This window comes from Leopardus geoffroyi, chromosome B1 (assembly GCF_018350155.1).
Source record: "Leopardus geoffroyi isolate Oge1 chromosome B1, O.geoffroyi_Oge1_pat1.0, whole genome shotgun sequence".
NCBI lineage: Eukaryota > Metazoa > Chordata > Mammalia > Carnivora > Felidae > Leopardus > Leopardus geoffroyi.
Genome location: NC_059327.1, coordinates 82,079,496 through 82,096,830, shown reverse-complemented (window position 1 = coordinate 82,096,830; position 17,335 = coordinate 82,079,496). Strand labels below are relative to the sequence as shown.

The 17,335-nt window shown below is 36.3% G+C and overlaps 1 protein-coding gene across 3 annotated transcripts in view; it reads left to right on the top strand.

The window, feature by feature from the left end:
* The window catches only part of LOC123591930 (hedgehog interacting protein), a 96,265-nt gene extending 79,185 nt beyond the window's left edge, over positions 1-17,080 (top strand). The window contains exons 12-14 of one of the 3 annotated variants that reach the window (XM_045466614.1): positions 7,368-7,516; positions 10,242-10,366; positions 11,202-17,080. In XM_045466614.1, coding sequence (XP_045322570.1) covers positions 7,368-7,516; positions 10,242-10,366; positions 11,202-11,216 — 289 coding nt within the window. In that variant the 3' untranslated portion in view covers positions 11,217-17,080. Of the gene's footprint in view, positions 1-3,684; positions 3,904-7,367; positions 7,517-10,241; positions 10,519-11,201 lie in introns of those variants that run through there. The other 2 variants (XM_045466607.1, XM_045466620.1) reach the window with 2 other exon arrangements.
* Positions 17,081-17,335: the final 255 nt, after the last annotated feature.

Below are 17,335 nucleotides of genomic sequence, written 5' to 3'. Positions count from 1 at the left end.
TTTAGTGCTCACTCAATCCCAAACTGCCCAGGTATTAAAGCCAGTCAGCATGACTTCTGAGTGAGCATATGCTTAGCGTTTAAATTGCAAGACCTCGAAATGAAGACAACGTTAGTCTCAGAGAAAAAGGCCAAGGCCCAGCCGCATTTTTTCAGCACATTTCAGAACAGAGAAATGTAGTAGCAATTCAAAGCAATGTCTAGGGGAAAAAAATGGCTTTATCCATCCTAAATTGGAATTCTAGAAATACACAGTACAAATTAAAAATTGTAATAGGATATGTAATGTACATAAGTTCAAAGCTATTCTCTTTCTTTTTCATGTTTATTTATTTATTTATTTGGGGGTGGGAGGGGCAGAGAGGCTTGAGAAAGAGAATCCCAAGCAGCCTCCATACTGTTAGTGCAGAGCTCCATCTCACAAACTGCAAAATCATGACCTGAGCCAATACCAAGAGTCAGATGCTTAACCAACTGAGCCACCCAGGTGCCCCCAGAGCTATTCTTGAATTTAAATTATCTTTCCCCTTACTCCAATATCAAGGTTGCTCAAGACGTGTATAAAAAGATATTTCTGCAGCCTCCATGTAATATAATGTCAAGGACAGCATTCCTTAATGACATGTCAAATAGTACTTGAAAAATACTGTTAGGAAATGTATTCAGCCATCTACACTTCCGTGAAGTCCCAGTGAGACCATTATTTCATGGCTATGTTTTTACCTGGAATATGATTGTATTATGAATGTATAAAATTCCTTACAGTCAAATTGAATTTGTATAATGTATTGTCTTACTAGTTGCCACAAAATGGCTCTGTGTAGTCCCCAAACATGGTATAGATCCAGTGGAATACAAAATTCTACTCCTTGTGGATAAATTGACACTGAAAAGAGACATGTGAACATGAGCAAGAAGAATTTAGTGAACATCCAGACTAAAAATTATCCAGACTTCAAAAAAAAAATCAATTTATATATTGACCTTCGAGAAAAGCACTAAAATGTGTATGTGAAAGATGATAACAGTTCTACTAAGTTAGTGCTTATGCCTGTGCCCAAGTTACACAGATGGGAAACAGTAAAATCTATCCCATTATGAGAAGTTTCCATTCCCTTGACTTTTCTTAGCTAAAAGTGCTGAATATTGGTCTTAGAGATGATGCATGATTATGGATTATCGCTGTGTATCAAAATGCTTACAGTGAGGAAACCCATTAAACCATAGAATCCATGGTGGCATCCAAAGACTGCCTTCCTGTGCAGTGGCGAAGACTCCCTCTAGTCATACAATTTCAAAGCATTCTTTACTTAGAAGCTCCTGGCCACACTAATTCATGGCCACATTAATTGCTACTGGCTAGGAAATGGCCCTAAGTGAGAACAGTGCTTCTCAAACTTGAATACGCATGTGTATCACCTGACACGCTGGCTATAGTGTAGAATCAGTAAGTCTGGGGAGGGGCCTGAGATTCTATATTTCTAACAAACTCCAAGGTGACGTTGGTTCTTCTGGTCTGGAACCATGCTATGAGTCGTAAGAACTTAGATTTATCAGTTTTTCCTTTCCCATGAGAATAGGAAAAAGCATGGAAGAAAAATAGTTTTGCGAAGGTTACAGTTGCAAAGGAACATTTTTCCATGTGTCCCAGTGTGAATGTGGATAAAAGAATAAGACAGTTCTTACATCACCTTGCCCCCTTAAGCAGATTGTTAACTAAGAAAAGCTATAGAATTATTACTTCTTCTGAAACCTCTAATGAGTCAGGATTTTATAAATAAGTATTACTCATGATTTTATGTACCTTGTTTTACACTAACGTGAATTTAAAATCTGGGCCGCTAACAAAAGTTTCAGAATGAGTCCCCTTACTTTTTGTAAAAAACACAATAGACAGATTTCTGACATATTCAATCTGAAGAACAGGCCTGCTCAGATAGGATTTATTGTTGTGCTTCCATACAGATACACAGAGGACTTCTTATTTATTGATTGATTGGTTGATTGATTAAATTAAATATCATAAAACTAAAACCATCTATAATCTCACTACCTAGAGACATTCACTGTTGGCCTTAGCTACTCACAAAAAGTCATCACATGTGATTATGTTACAAATCACTTATGCTTCTCAACTTCTTCCTTTATTTCAGGAAAGTATCTAAATCTTTATGATACTACCAAACAAAGTAGGTTTCTAAGAAAATGCAGAATAGAAAATGTAGTAATCCAAAGCAATATCTCGGGGGTGGGGGGTGGGGGAACATTGGCTTTATCCATCCTAAGTTGGAATTCTAGAAATAATACAGTACAAATAAAAAATTGTAATAGGACATGTAATGTACATAAGTTCAGAGCTATTCTCTCTCTCTCTTTTTTTTTTTCCATTGTTTTTCCAGAAACAATGCTTTATGCATTAAAGAATTTGGGGCAGTTTTCTGGCACTAGCCCTACTGTTTCATTGTCAAGTGTAAAAGGATTATAAAGTGTGTTTTTCTGATTTAAATTAAGTTTGAAGACTATAGAGATAACTATCAACAAATGGGTTTGATGTATTCTTTATCACAAACCTAAACATCCTTTTGGGTAAGTTTTCTACTTTGAAAGCTACCTTGGACTTCATTCACTAGAGGTAAAGATCCACAAGTTAAAAAAAGTAATTGTTTAAAAGAAGAACAAAACTATTTAAGCAATTCTTAGTACACCTACATTAAAACACCCAAGTTTCCAGTCCAGTAAGAATAAGAATGAAAGGGGCACCTGGGTGGCGCAGTCGGTTAGGCGTCCGACTTCAGCCAGGTCACGGTCTCGCGGTCCGTGAGTTCGAGCCCCGCATCAGGCTCTGGGCTGATGGCTCAGAGCCTGGAGCCTGTTTCCGATTCTGTGTCTCCCTCTCTCTCTGCCCCTCCTCCGTTCATGCTCTGTCTCTCTCTGTCCCAAAAATGAATAAACGTTGAAAAAAAAAAATTAAAAAAAAAAAAAAAAGAATAAGAATGAAAAATGAAGCAATCTATCACAGCTATGTACTCTAGAATTTTGTTTAGATGCCATCCAGTTGGGTATATGTAGTATTCATGTAAACATATGATAGTCTATTTCAAGGTGAATAACAAAATTCAAATTTACTTGTTTTATTCCTTTTGTTTTCTCTTCATTCCATGTAAAGGAACCCTATTCTTTTCAATGGAAAAAAGAAATGTTAGTAGAACAAAGAGTGAGTGGAGGGGATGGTTGGGATGACCAAAACTCTCTGTCACACTTTACCAGATATATAACCAGAAAAATGAATTTTAATACATTGGCTTAATTCCCAGCTAGAAGAAATAAGCAATCATATTTCTTTATGTCATGCTTACTTTATGGTCTGTTGTTTATTTACTATGATTATAATTAGTGTAAAAATGTTTCTTTTAAAATGAATGTAACCATGCCTTAGAAGAATTTTGTAAGATTTGAGTTAATTTAGGCAATGCAGAGAAATATAGCAAGTGTTTCTTAGTTTTAAGCTTATGATATAAAAGTATAACAGATTTAAATGATATCCCTCCCCTAAATAGCCCATATATTCCTAATGTCTTTACTCAGTAGCACAGAAAATAAACACTCTCTTAAAATCCCATATTCTTACTTGTTCATTCATTCAACAGATTTTTAAGAATCTTCCATGTGCTTTACATTTTTCTAGGTCCTGGAGAGACAAAAAGAAGAGAGGGAAACATTTGTCTTCATGGAATTTATATTCCAGAAAAAGCATTTGAGAAAGTTTCTACTATATGCATTCAATAAACACTTATTGAATGCCTTTGTAGTGTTTTCCTAGCTCCTATGTATATAAGTAGTTGGAGGAGATAACATACTTTGGTGGCTTGAATATCATCTTTCTAAAACATCCCTCAATCCTAAACTAATTGCTTCCTTGTCTGTATTTCTGTGTGGCTTTATATGCACCTATAACATAACAAAGGTCACACTGCATTATACTTGTATACTTGTTTGTATACTTGTATACTTGTTTGAATGTCTCTCTTCCCCGTGGTGTCTCCATGAGGACTGGAACCCAGTTTTATTTATGTCTTATCCCCATGAAGAGCACAGTACTCGCCTGAGGGAGTGACTGGTGTTGAAGAGGGTTGAATATGTCACTTTTGCATTCAGAAAGCTTTCATTTCAATGGGGATGGAAAAGGAGATAGGAGAACCCATTCATTAAGTCAAGTTCTATAAGAGATAGGCTATCCATCGTGTAAATTTTCAATTAAAAGATCCCCAACAGAATAACAATTTAAAGAGAGAGAGAGCATTTATTTAACATGCTAAGTGAGGAATGTTAGTTGGCCACTTCATAAAAGAAAAAAAAAGATTATTTTCTTAGATATTTAAATAAAAACTTAAGGGAATCATGTTTATATATGACAGCCTTAGTCTCAGATTAGCTAAAGCAAACAAGCCCACGTATGAAATAATTACATCCACAGAAAGATAAGCATTTGCTAAATCTTTGGCAAAAACCAACTTAGAATCCCCCTACCTATCTGAGTTTCCACATATTTGAATGGTGAAAAATAGTCAAAGCATCTAATTGGAGGATCAGCAGGGAAACAGTAAGCGGATGCTCTGCCCTGAAGAATTGTGTTTCATTCCCAGTCCTCCTTTGTCACATCCTCATTCCTCTTCCCAGTATACACAGAATCAGTGCTTAACACTTTGACTTAAATGGGCAACATCTTCTGGCAGCTGTTGTTTAACTGGTCACTTATATTCTTGATGTAAATGGTGTCCTCTTCTCTTTATTTTTTTTAATGTGTATTTATGAGAGAGAGAGAGAGCAAGGAGGGGCAGAGAGAGGGAGACAGAGGATCCGAAGCAGGCTCTGTGCTGACAACAGAGAGCCCCCCACAAGGCTCAAACTCATGAACCTCGAGATCATGACCTGAGCCATAGTTGGATGCTTAGCTGACTGAGCCACCCAGCCACCCGTGTCCTCTTTCTTCCTCTTTAAAGTCATCTGCTCAGACATAAACCATATTGTCAAGGAGTGTAGGAGCTACATGCCTGCATATTTTGCATCATATATAATGTGTGATATATTTTTGACACACTCTACTTTTTTAATATTTATTTTTGAGAGACAGAGAGTGAGAGAGAGAGAGAGAGAGCGCGCGCGTGTGCGCGCATGAGTGGGGGAGGGGCAGAGAGAGAGAGGGAGACAGAGGATCCAAAGTGGGCTCTGTGCTGGCATGGGCTTGAACTCAAGAATTGTGAGATCATGATCTGAACTGAAGTCAGACACTCAACCAACTGAGCCACCCAGGTGTCCCTGACATACCCTACTTCTGAGTCTTTTTTTCTTGAATGAGTCAGAAAGAGGGTGAATGAGTGAGTAATCAGTAGAAATTAAATAAACAGAATTCGGTTACCAGTAAAATTTGAACAATACCTGTTTATTGAATGCCTGTGACTCAGAAGAACTTCATGGCTGTTGAAAAACAGCTCTTCTAGTGATCGAAAATGCCACCATTGTTTCACAAAGTAAGAGTTTTATTTTAAAGTTTATTTATTTATTTTGAGAGAGAAGGAGGGACAGAGAGAAGAAGAGAGAGAACCCCAAGCAGGCTCCTTGCTTTCAGCACAGAGCCTGACTTGGGGCTCAGTGTCATAAACCCGTGAGATCATGACCTGAGCCGCAATCAAGAGTCCGATGCTTAACTGACTGGGCCACCCACCTGCCCCAAGAATTTTATTGAGAAAGAAATAAGAGCCGACTTGGGGTATTCAATAACAAAACAGGAAGGTGAAAGTAATGCCCCCACTTCCCTTGGCATAAACATTTCATTTTTTCTCCACCTCATCGCACCTTGCCCTCTCTCCCAGAAAGACTCCCTTCCTTGGGGAACACATGGAAATTATTCACGTTGTCGGACTGATAATAGGCCCAGCTCATGGAATGCCTTGAGGACCTTTCACATAAATTGACATTTCTAGATTTAAATAAGAGGTTAAGGGAGCTTTCTGAATTGTCACATTAGTTGCAAAACTCAGTACTTTCAACATAGAGTGGGACTTTTATTGGAGAGAGAAGCGAAAGATGTCACTATGTATTTTGAATATGGTTTGAGTCATTGTAGACACAGCCGGAGGTCAGGCCCCAAAGTATTTTCACTGCCAGAGGGACAGAACAAGATCACCTGTCTCAAGAAAAAGGAGTCAACAGGGCCTAATTATGTGCTTCTCTTAGAAGGCTATATCATTTACTTCTTCTGGTGGCTTTGACCTATAATTATCACCTTCTTTGTTATGGTCCTTAAGGAGTCCAACTGCTTTGGCCATCCTAATGGTGGTGATCTGAGTAGTGCTGAGTGTTTGTTTACATTCCTGAACTTTTGGAAAGCACTTGCTCCCCACACTGTGACCCAGGCAGCAGTGACTGATAGAGGAATCCCACTGTGCACTGTTTCTCCTACATTAGGTGATGAGCACTTGTGACCATGCTTCTAGCCCGACTTGAATGACAGCCTCTTATTTCAGAACCAGTAAGAACCACAGACATCTTCTTTTGAAGGCATCTCTAAGTGATGGCAGTTGTAGAGCAATTAAAACAAAGTCTGTGACTTTTTACTTAGCAGATACGATGTTTCTGTTTGCTGCTAATAGCATTATTTTTCTTCAGAGCAGGACAAAATAAAAGATCTGAAAATGTATCTATATATCTATCTATATCTATCTATCTATCTATATATATATGGTTTATTTTTTGCATAAAGGGTTGAAAATTTGAGTCAGTCGTACACACACACACACACACACACACACACACACACACATGATATCCCTTCAAGAAAAATCAGTCTGAGAAAGGTATTTCAAGAGAAATGTAAATTAAACAAAAAATGATTCCCAAGCTTTCTTGAGCTGCAAGTGGCCATTTAGATGAATGCCTTCACCCCTGTGATATTGCCAAATATGCCAATAACAAGTGAAACCTATCTCAGATGTTATTCCTAAACATTTTTGTAAACCTGGGGCGGGGGGGATAGTTTTAAACTATGTGTCTTTATTTTAAGAATTTTAATCGCTAGAAATGTTTAGCTACCAAATAGAAAACACCAATACAACACAATTATATTTTTAATCAGTGAATTTTGATCATGACAAAATTTCTTGTAATGTTCATTATGATGTTCTCTGGTCCAGAACTGGTAGGTTGTTTCTTCATTGGCATGTATTTTGTATTCTCAGAAAAGTTGTCCGTCTTTCTGACCCACTTAAAAGAAAGGAAAAGAAATGCTTTGCAAGCTACAAATTCGCGGGATTTCATCCTGATACTGGTTTTCAGCCCAAATACACTTTGATCCATTGTCTTTTGACGCAGACCTCTGATGCCCGAGGAGTGCAGAGCCACGGTACAGCCTGCACAGACATTGACTTCGGAATGTTCCCGGCTCTGTCGGAATGGCTACTGTACCCCCACGGGCAAGTGTTGCTGCACCCCAGGATGGGAAGGGCACTTCTGCAGAATTGGTCAGTATATCTGTTATGCCCAGGAAAGGCTGGGCACGGGGCAGTCCTTAGGAACTCAAGAACTTACCATCAGCTATGTCTTCTAGAATTATCTACGGCTCAGAATTTAGCCGTTTATAATGTGAATGCTCAGTCTGTTTCTGAACTTGCAAATGAAATCTTTCCCATTCTCTTAATGTAAACAATTCACATATATAAGTTAATCATAAATGTAAAAGACTCTGAAATAACTGAGTCCTTTCAAATGGTGAAAAATGAAAACAGCACAACTAGATCATCTGTACAGGCTCTCAGTCCTAGGTTTGAGATTTCACACCAGCCAATGACCTAGTGTTTGCAAAGCCCCTCTCCAAGTGCCAGCATTTTCCAGACACCCCATAAATGCCCTCCCTAACTTTACTGCCTGCCTTCTTGCTGCAGTGCACTAAAAACAGGGTTTTTCAGTGGGTGTTATTAAATAAAAAGAAGAAAACGCAACTATCTAGGGGCACATTAGGAGATTTTTTAATTCTTTTTGCCACTCCCTTGTGAACCATCAACTAGGTATGCAGCTGCTCAGAGACAGCAGAAGAGATTTATTCCACGGTTACCCTATCCTTTAACCAGGGATTTCCTCAATTACATGCAATGATGTTTAAATTCTACTTGGTGTGAAGAAAATTAGATAGATTCAGATACCTAGCGTCTAGGATGTATGTGGTGAAAATCCATTTTCGGGAGAATTTTTTTTTTCTTTTTATGTTATCTATATGTGATGATGGATGTTAGCTAAATCTATTGTGGGAAATCATTTTGAAATATATGAAAACCAAACCATCCTGCTGTATACCTGAAACTTTTACAGTGAGACATGTCAATTACTTCTCAGTAAAACTGGAGGAGATTTCCATAAGGACAAATGCATTTTTAATGCGTTTTCAACAACCAGCATATACATGTTACTTACAAATATTTCAAATCTTAAAGCCTCTCTTGCCAATGAAAATGTGTTACAAATTCATACTTAATATTATAGTTAATGTGTAAATGTTATTTTTTTATTTGAAAAACATATTTGTTCCAAAAATTTCAACCGTAACTTCTCTATATATTGTCTAACAAAACGTAGGCCACATTTACAGTCACATACGCAGTGTACAATTTAAGTTTAAATTGATTCAGCACTAATAACACTACCTGGTTGATTAATACCATGGTTATATATCTAGGAGAGAGTTATCATAATTAAAAGTCTACAGAAATTAGGTAATTACATTAGTTAAAATAGCTGCTTACATTTTATTTACCCAGTCTGTCTTCTTTTTCCTTAGTTGACAAAAAAATGAGGATCAGTGTTCAAATGCACAGATATTCTAATTCCTGATAATGTATCTTCATTCTGCCCCCTTTAATGCCTGACAATACCTATTCTCTCTGCTTCTTTTATATAGTGTCCATTCTGTTTTATTCCTTACTTTGCATTTTGCCTGACCTCGTAAGTCACCTCAAGTTATCAGATAACAAATATTTATTGAGTGCCTTCTAGCAACAGTATGTTTAAACTGAGGGTAAACAAATTATTTTAAATATAGGTGCATTATACATACCATTATAAATAATGATAATAATAAGTGATGTAAATGAAAATTGGCATTCTTTGAGATAACATGAAGTTTTATTTCAGTAAAGTACTTTAATCTTTCCACTTATCAGTTTAAATAGTTTGAATATATAAGATCAGAACCATTTTATAAAAGTAATCTATTCATGATATTTTTGACCTAAGCAAGAACTTTATTCATATACTAACATAGTTCATTAACCACAAATGTAAAAAAGAAAATCATCTCATTATTCTCTTGTTGTTTCTTTTCCATTTGTCAACCACAGACCCCTGGGTTTTGATTAATGCATTTGAAAAGGTTAAAATAACCCTGCCCCTTGAAAGTATGAAGACACGTGTTCAAGGAATTTGTTTCTGTCTTCGGTGGCTGCACAGCCCACATTTATCCCATCAGTAAAAGACAACTTCTAAAACCAATTTTATCTCTCCATCTCATTTTAGCAGTAAATCTTTACATTTCCCACCTGTATTGTGGTGGTAAAAATCCTTTTATGAAGAGATTCTGTGTGGAGAGCCACCCTGAAAAGGATTGGCCCGCTGCACTGCCCCCGAAGGGGCCACAAAGTGTAATCAGAGATGAAGCGATGCTGTGCACCCCCTGGGAGCTAAAGGCAGGAGGAATCTAAGGGAGCTGTTCCATCTAACCAAAACTGAGAACTGACCCTTCCTGTATGTTGCCCTGGAGATGCTGAAGCCGCCGCGTCTCCCTCTCAGGCCAGGCCCTTCCCACATTAAGGCCCTGCCCTGGAGAAATGGGAACATGGAGTTACTTGGAAGGCCCTCTGTTGGAAACGCCCTCATGGAGCAGACATATTTGAAGAACTAAAATCCTCGTTTTAAATAGAGTCAGTTCTGCAAGGGCTTGAAATGGTTTCCCGTGATCTCCGCTTCCCTGGAAATGTCTCCCATTCTCTACTGAGTCCTGGCTCCCACATAACTGTGGGTCTGGAAACCTTCTTTCCTTCTTGTTATTTACTATCTTTTGGATCACTGTTTGACTGGCTACCTCCTTCTTCCCTTCCTTTCCCTTACTCATCAGATATTTGTTGGCCTCGTTACTTGGTGCTGTTTCTGACATGCAGAATGAGAGTGTGATTTTGTCGCTTTTTCTTTTCCTGCCAGCAAAATGTGAGCCAGCGTGTCGTCATGGAGGTGTCTGTGTGCGACCAAACAAGTGCCTCTGTAAAAAAGGCTATCTTGGTCCTCAGTGTGAACAAGTGGACAGAAACATCCGCAGAGTGACCAGGGCAGGTATTCTTGATCAGATCATTGACATGACATCTTATTTGCTGGATCTAACAAGTTACATTGTATAGTTTCTGGGACTGTTTGAATCTTCCTTTCCAATGGGCATTTATTTTTTATCCTGTCATTAAAAAGAAAGACTGTTCTCCTGCTACACACTTCCTGTGATTTCATTTTCTTTTATTAATTTAAAAATAATTTCCAGAAATGTGCAGATCCTGTGTGTGTATGTCAGCACGTTTGTTCACATATGCACATACACACACACACACACACTCACAACCCCTATACGCGTGGTTGCATAACAGATGGGTTTTACATATATATATTTCCTTGTGTGGGGTAATTTACACAGAAATTCCATTGTAAATTGATAACGGAATTTTTATGTCACCAAAAGAGATTATCTGACTTCCCAGGAATTTTCTGTCTGTAATAGCTAAAGTCAACTTTAATGGAGTTTTGAAACATTACTGTGCAATCTGATGGATCTAATAAAAAAGGCAATATTTTTATATTAAAGGATTATAATGTGAGAGAATGTTTCAGAACTCCCTGATGAATTTCTAAATGGGCGACGATATAAAATTGTAATCTTCATTTGTATCAATGTATCCAATTACAGAATGTTACCCACTTACCTTCTTATTGGCAGAGAAATCCGGTTACTCTAGTTTAATCTCAAGATTGTTTTCAAGCGTTTTATAATTAAATCATAACGGCATATTCTGAAATCAATCTTCCTAAAAGGTCTGCTTTTATTATATATTGTATCTAACAATAGGCACTGGGTTTGTGTTACCTATTTATATTTTTTATTTTATTTTTATAATATAGACATCACCTAGATGAAACATCTTTGCCCTGTCCTGTAAAATACTAAAGTTACATTTTTCACCAACTTAATTGGAAAGAAGGGGAGTGAGAAAGCAAACAGTCTTTAATGTGCTGTGGATCTAATCTAGCAATGTGCCCCTGTGCCAACATGTAATCATTAACGACGGATGAAAAAGCAAGAAAACAGCCAATCCTTATAAAATTCCAGCATTAAACATATGTAAAGTGCTTTTCACCATAGCAAGACTGTCAGAGTATATGTGATTAGAACGTTGCAGATTTCACACTGAATGAAACTCACTGGAGAAGAGCTCACTCGTTTCTAACAAATCTTGGCTATGTAAGCTTAAAATACTAATTCTTGCCAAATATGAGTTTTAATGTATATGTTCCTTTTAAGACCTCAGTGAAAATCCTCTTTGGTTAATGTATGAATAAATTTCTATAAATGTTCTGTTCAGGTTTTTAAAGAAATGCCATGATCTAATTTAAAACTGCAAAAAGTCTGATAGACATTTTTCTTACTGGTTTTTGAGGCCAGCTCTCCACATTTGGATTGTAACAAAATCATAAGGCCTCTTTGCACTACTGAGAAAGCATCTATCGTGACGTGCACACACCCGCTATGGGTTGTCCTTCTGTAAACATCTGTTCTTCCAGAATCTAAATTGTAGACTAGTATAGAATATGAGCACAGGCTGACTTTCCAAACCCACTCCTTACCTTTGGGAATATGAACCTCAATTAAAAAGAATAAAATCGGGTAACTAGTATTTCTCTATTGTTTTAAAGTGAGGGGTTTGCAATTAAAGCACAGTGAGCATTTATGTAGAAAGGTTGGTTAAGTACACTGCTCTTGTCTTCCATATATGATTGCTTAAGTTTCAAGTGACCTCATGCCAAATGGAAATGGGTTGAGAAATCTTGGTTCAGTGCTTAGTGAACAATAGCCTGCATTAAAAAGTGCATGCATAATTTTGCACAATTTAGATTCAATTGACAGTCTATTCAAAGAAGTCTCAGGATTAAATGAGCATGGAGACCAAATTGCCCTCTTACCCCAGAAAAGGGGTGGTCCCTTCTAGTCACACTAACACTTCATTGGCCCAAGAGTGTGACAAATCTTGCAATGAACCTGCAGTAGCCCGCATCTGGAGGTTAATAGCAGTCTTTTGTCTCCTTTGCTTTCTCTTCATAGCCCTTTTACTGAATTCCATCACAGAAAGTTTTACAATTAAAAAAAAAATGTCCTGACAACCATTTTTGTAAATGGACCTTACCATCTAATCGTCCCTTATTCGACGTGGGTGACATTAACAAAATGTGAACTTCTGGTGAGGGAGCCAGCTGTCTAAATCTGTCAAATTGTGCAGTTTTATTACACATTCTCCTGTTCATAGTTTCACTGAAAACAATAAGGATACTGCTATATATTCAGCAAAATCTGAAAAATCCAGGGTTTCTTCTTACACACTTAATCTTTCCATCTCTTCCAAAAGAATCTTTCCAAACGAAAAGGTGTTATATTGCCATTAGTCCTACTGTTTAAAAATATCTATATTAAATTGACCAGACCCAAACGTTTACACAGTCCTTTCCCAAGTGAAAGAGTTTCAAATGTCTTAGAAAAACATATGTACCCCAGGTGTCACTGCCTTTTCTATTGTGAATCATTAGAATAAAAGGCTAAACTCTTCTAAAAGCGAAGATAGCAAGATCCATGGATATTAAACCCGAGCAAAGAAAGTCAAGTCATTGGAGCCATTTCTTTTTGTTCTTGGGAGAGACGTAAATAGCGGTGGCTAATTGATGGCGACATATTTTAAACTCAGTGATCATTTCAAAAAAATCTTTTGACCTTTCTTTTTTCCAGTCAGATTTTTAAACTGTGACTGGAGAATTCTCTTGAATGATCCATGATAGGCAGGTAGGAATTGGTTAAAAGTATGAGCTAGGGAAAAAGTTATTGTTTTGTCCTGTGAATGGCAATGTCTACTTGGTTCTGGAAGCACACAATCAGAATGCAAAAAAATCATGTCCTTGGTATGAGTGTAGATGTATGAGATAAAGCTAAAATAAAGAAATAGAAAAATGTATATTATTACCCCTTTGTCCATTCTGGACCTTAAGCTTTGGGTGTCCATTTAATGTGAAATGCTGTTATGGAAGTTATAAAGGGTTGGAAAAAAAAACTTTCTACCATGGCTTTGGCCAAACTCTTGTCCTGGTTAATAGAACCCTGCTTTCTGGCCAGTTATTTAAGGTAATGAGAAGAAAACTGAATTGGCACATCATTAAACTGAAAAGAAAAGAAGAGTTAAAAAAAAATAAGGTGTGTGATGATAAAAAGTTCCATCTATACCTTTTCTTCTTGGAGTTTTGTTTCGGTGTGGCTATTGTAAAATATAGGTCTTACTCTTTCACAAAGAATACTCAGAAGTTTTCTCAGATTATTGGACTATCTCATAAAGAAAGAGCAGAGAAACATACACATACAACATAGACGCACGACCTGAATAGAAAATCATTCTCTTTTTCATTTATATACTTCAGAGCAGGTGCCTCTTCTCTATTGATTTCTTTGAAAATAATTACAGCCCAATGTATTAACAACCTTAATATGTTTCTTTTCGGTATTATTTTTTAATCTCTGAATCATCAACTGTATAATAAGCCTACCAGGTATGAAATATGAGGTTAGATGCTACATCCAGGGTCTTTCAAAGCACACATTAACTTAAACTTAATTATTAGTCTAACATTCTTAGCTCTGAAACAGAAAAGAGAAAGCAAGACCAAATTTTTAAGAGGAAAAATATGTATACCCTAGGCAGATGTAGTTGGCTGATTGATATATTAAAGTTTCTGAGCGTCTCTACAGAATGTTACCTATAGTATTTATCTCTACCCCCATCTCTGTCTCTCTCTCTGTCTCTCTGTCTCTCTTCTCTCACCTTCCCTCCCCCCCTCCCATATATCCTTCTTCCTATAACCTCTTCCTGCTCTTCCATTTCTATCAGTTTTGACTAAACAGACATGTAGTACACCCATGTAGTACATGTAGTACACCCATAATGAAGATGTCCTGGGGTAGATGGCTATTGATTTTGCTCATTATGATCTTTGTTTTCCTGAAAAACACCCTCTCCCAATGTCACCTGTGCTCAGACTCTATCATGAAGAACAGTAGACAAATATGAATATATTAGATTGACCTATTACAGTTGTCGAAAGAAATAACCAAAAGGATAAATGACTACAATCCTGGATGCTCCATCTTGGCTTGTGTTCCATCATAGATACAGGAAAACACAAAGAATACCCCAGTCAAGAGCTTGAGCTAACAGTAGTAAAAGTTAGTAGCTATTTCCTAGTCAGGCATGACCATCTGTATGGAGTCTGTTTTGAAGATTATTCCAAATCTCTCCTTTCCCCACCTCTGGGTTGAGACTTGAACTTGCAGAGAAATCAGACCAAAGTTCCATGCCCAGAAAATGTACATATATCTGTATCCGTGCTAGGAAGTTAGTGAGCCTATTATTGTGAATACTTTCAGAAAGGCCCTCTTCAGAATATCCTAAAGAAATACGTTTGCTATCTTACGTTCTTTCTCTTCATCACTCTAACACAAATTAGTCATACCTCCAATAATTAACGATGTCAGAGAAGGTGGACACTGAATAATAGAAGCATTTTGATATGAAAAATACTAAAACCATGACCTTAAAATCTGCCAAACACTAATCCTAGCCAACTTCAACACTTCTGTCTCTTAAATATCTTCTCATAAGGTTTAAAATTGCTTTAAAATAAGTGTTTAGGACAGTGAGCTGCATTCAAGACAGCACAAGTGCCATTTTCTTGTCCATCATAGTGGTACCCTCCCTAGCTGCTAGGAAGAGATGTATTCATTTGTCAGCTCAGCACTTTTCTTAAAATCTCCAATTAAATCTGAACCCAGGAGATGCCCATCATTTATCTTGCTTTCTTTTCTATAGGTCATATATAAGCAGATTGAAAAAACAGAGTAAATAATGGATTCCTGGTATCCACATAAAGCCTTAGGTCTAAAAACTGTTAATGCTTTTTTTTTAGCCAGATTACACACTGACTTACCACAAAAAAAAAAAAAAAGATATCAATTCAACATGAATTCTAACCTTTAGAATTTGCTTATGTATATCACAGTCAGACATCTAGTTTCAGTAAGGATTTTTTTTGCATGTGTCAATTATATATTACTTAAAATCAAAATATATGTATATTTTATATATACATGCAAATTAACAAATGTTTGGTGGGTTATCTCAATTGACTGTAATATGTTAAGTTAAAAAAAACACATTTTTAGCACATAGGATTGAAAGAACAGAACATTAACAGTGCTGGAAAATTCATAATGGATAAATTTACAATAAACTTTGTCTTCATAGTTAGAAACTAATTCCAGTATATTTCTCTTTGCACTGACAACTAGCCAATAGTTTCCATTCACATGAACAATGTGTTTTCAGGTTTGGTGTAGTCTATGCCCAGAATGTATGTTGGGTGTTTCTTTACCCCATTCTTAAAATCTGAGACATGACTTTTCCTAGAATAAGTTAAGATTACATGTATAGTAGAACCTAATACTATTAATACATTCTATTCATAATACTATTATTGAGAAATTAAATTGACAGCCTTACGAGAATCAGGTGCTCTCCATATCTCCTATCCACAGGACATTTTTGGACATGCATTTCACCAAGAACCACATAGTAACAAGATAAATGATATGAAGGTACTATGGAATTTGGATGGCTTGATTCCCTAGGACATATTAATTTGAAAGAAACCCATCTAATTAAAATGAAAAAATTATCAAATCATTATCATCAATAAGCATAAAAGAAATCTGAAAAAACAAAACAAAACCCCTGTGTCTTCCCTGGCTTTATCTTTATGATTAACTTAGTCCAGTTTTAAAGAATAGTTAGCTTTCTTATTCTTCTAATGTGTTTTCGTTCTTCTAGCTGTTCATTTTCCTTTAGGTTGTTGACAAGTAACGAATCCTTGCCTGAATTTCTGTTAGGACGTGGAAAGCTGTGAGAACAAGTGGTAAAGGCAGGTACATGTTTGAGGGAGCAGAGGTAATATAGGTACTAGTTGGGATTTGCATAAATGTTCTTCTGAAGGGTAATAGGCAAAGTCATTGGCTCAGATAATCCCTCTAAATTTGACTTAATCTGATTTATTTAACCAAGTTATTAAAACATTCAGTTCTCTTTGATCAATCCTCTATTATTCAGCTACCTTTCCATTCATTAACTCCACAAATATTTATTGAAGTGCCTGGAATGATTATGTGCTATAGAAAAGGCAAGGATGTTTACAATGGGGGATTGTGAGCCCAGTGGGTATGATGAACATGTTTGAAGCAAAAGACAATAACCAGTCACACCCAAGCAGCTCCAATTCAGCTCAACTTAGAGTCCAGCAATAATAGTACAGATGGCCTAAAGTACATCTGTGTGTATCTGTACGTGTGCACACACCCATGTATATATATATTTATCTATCTGTACAAACACTACATATGTATACACACTATCTATGTAATATATAATATATGTATAATGCATATAAATTCTAACAAGTGTATTTGTGTTATCTTTAAAATAGAACGATTGTATCTTAAAGTGGTAAATGCAGAGAATTGGATTTTATTGTTGATCTGTGGATTTAATGATTTTTAGGTGAAAAGGATGTTTAAGTGTACAATTTCTTTTCTTAATTTAATATATTTATGTAAATGCATGCCTGAAATTTGGTTAGATTGGCTGTGTTTTGTGTCCTTTAACATGATCAAATGTATTAAACTTTATCTTATGACCTGATGTATATGTGCTATTCTAAAATTCTTTTTTATTTTAGTATTCAAATTTTTTTCCTAAATATTCAGAATGGTTATATAAATGCTTATTTTTAAATATTCTGTACACAAACTACTTCTTTAAAATATGCTTTCCTGTTGTCACTTTTCATGTTCTAATTTTAAAATTTTATTCCCCAAAATATATGCCAATGTTAAGGGTCAGTTTCATTGCATATATATACACATATATATGTATATATGTATATGTATATGTATA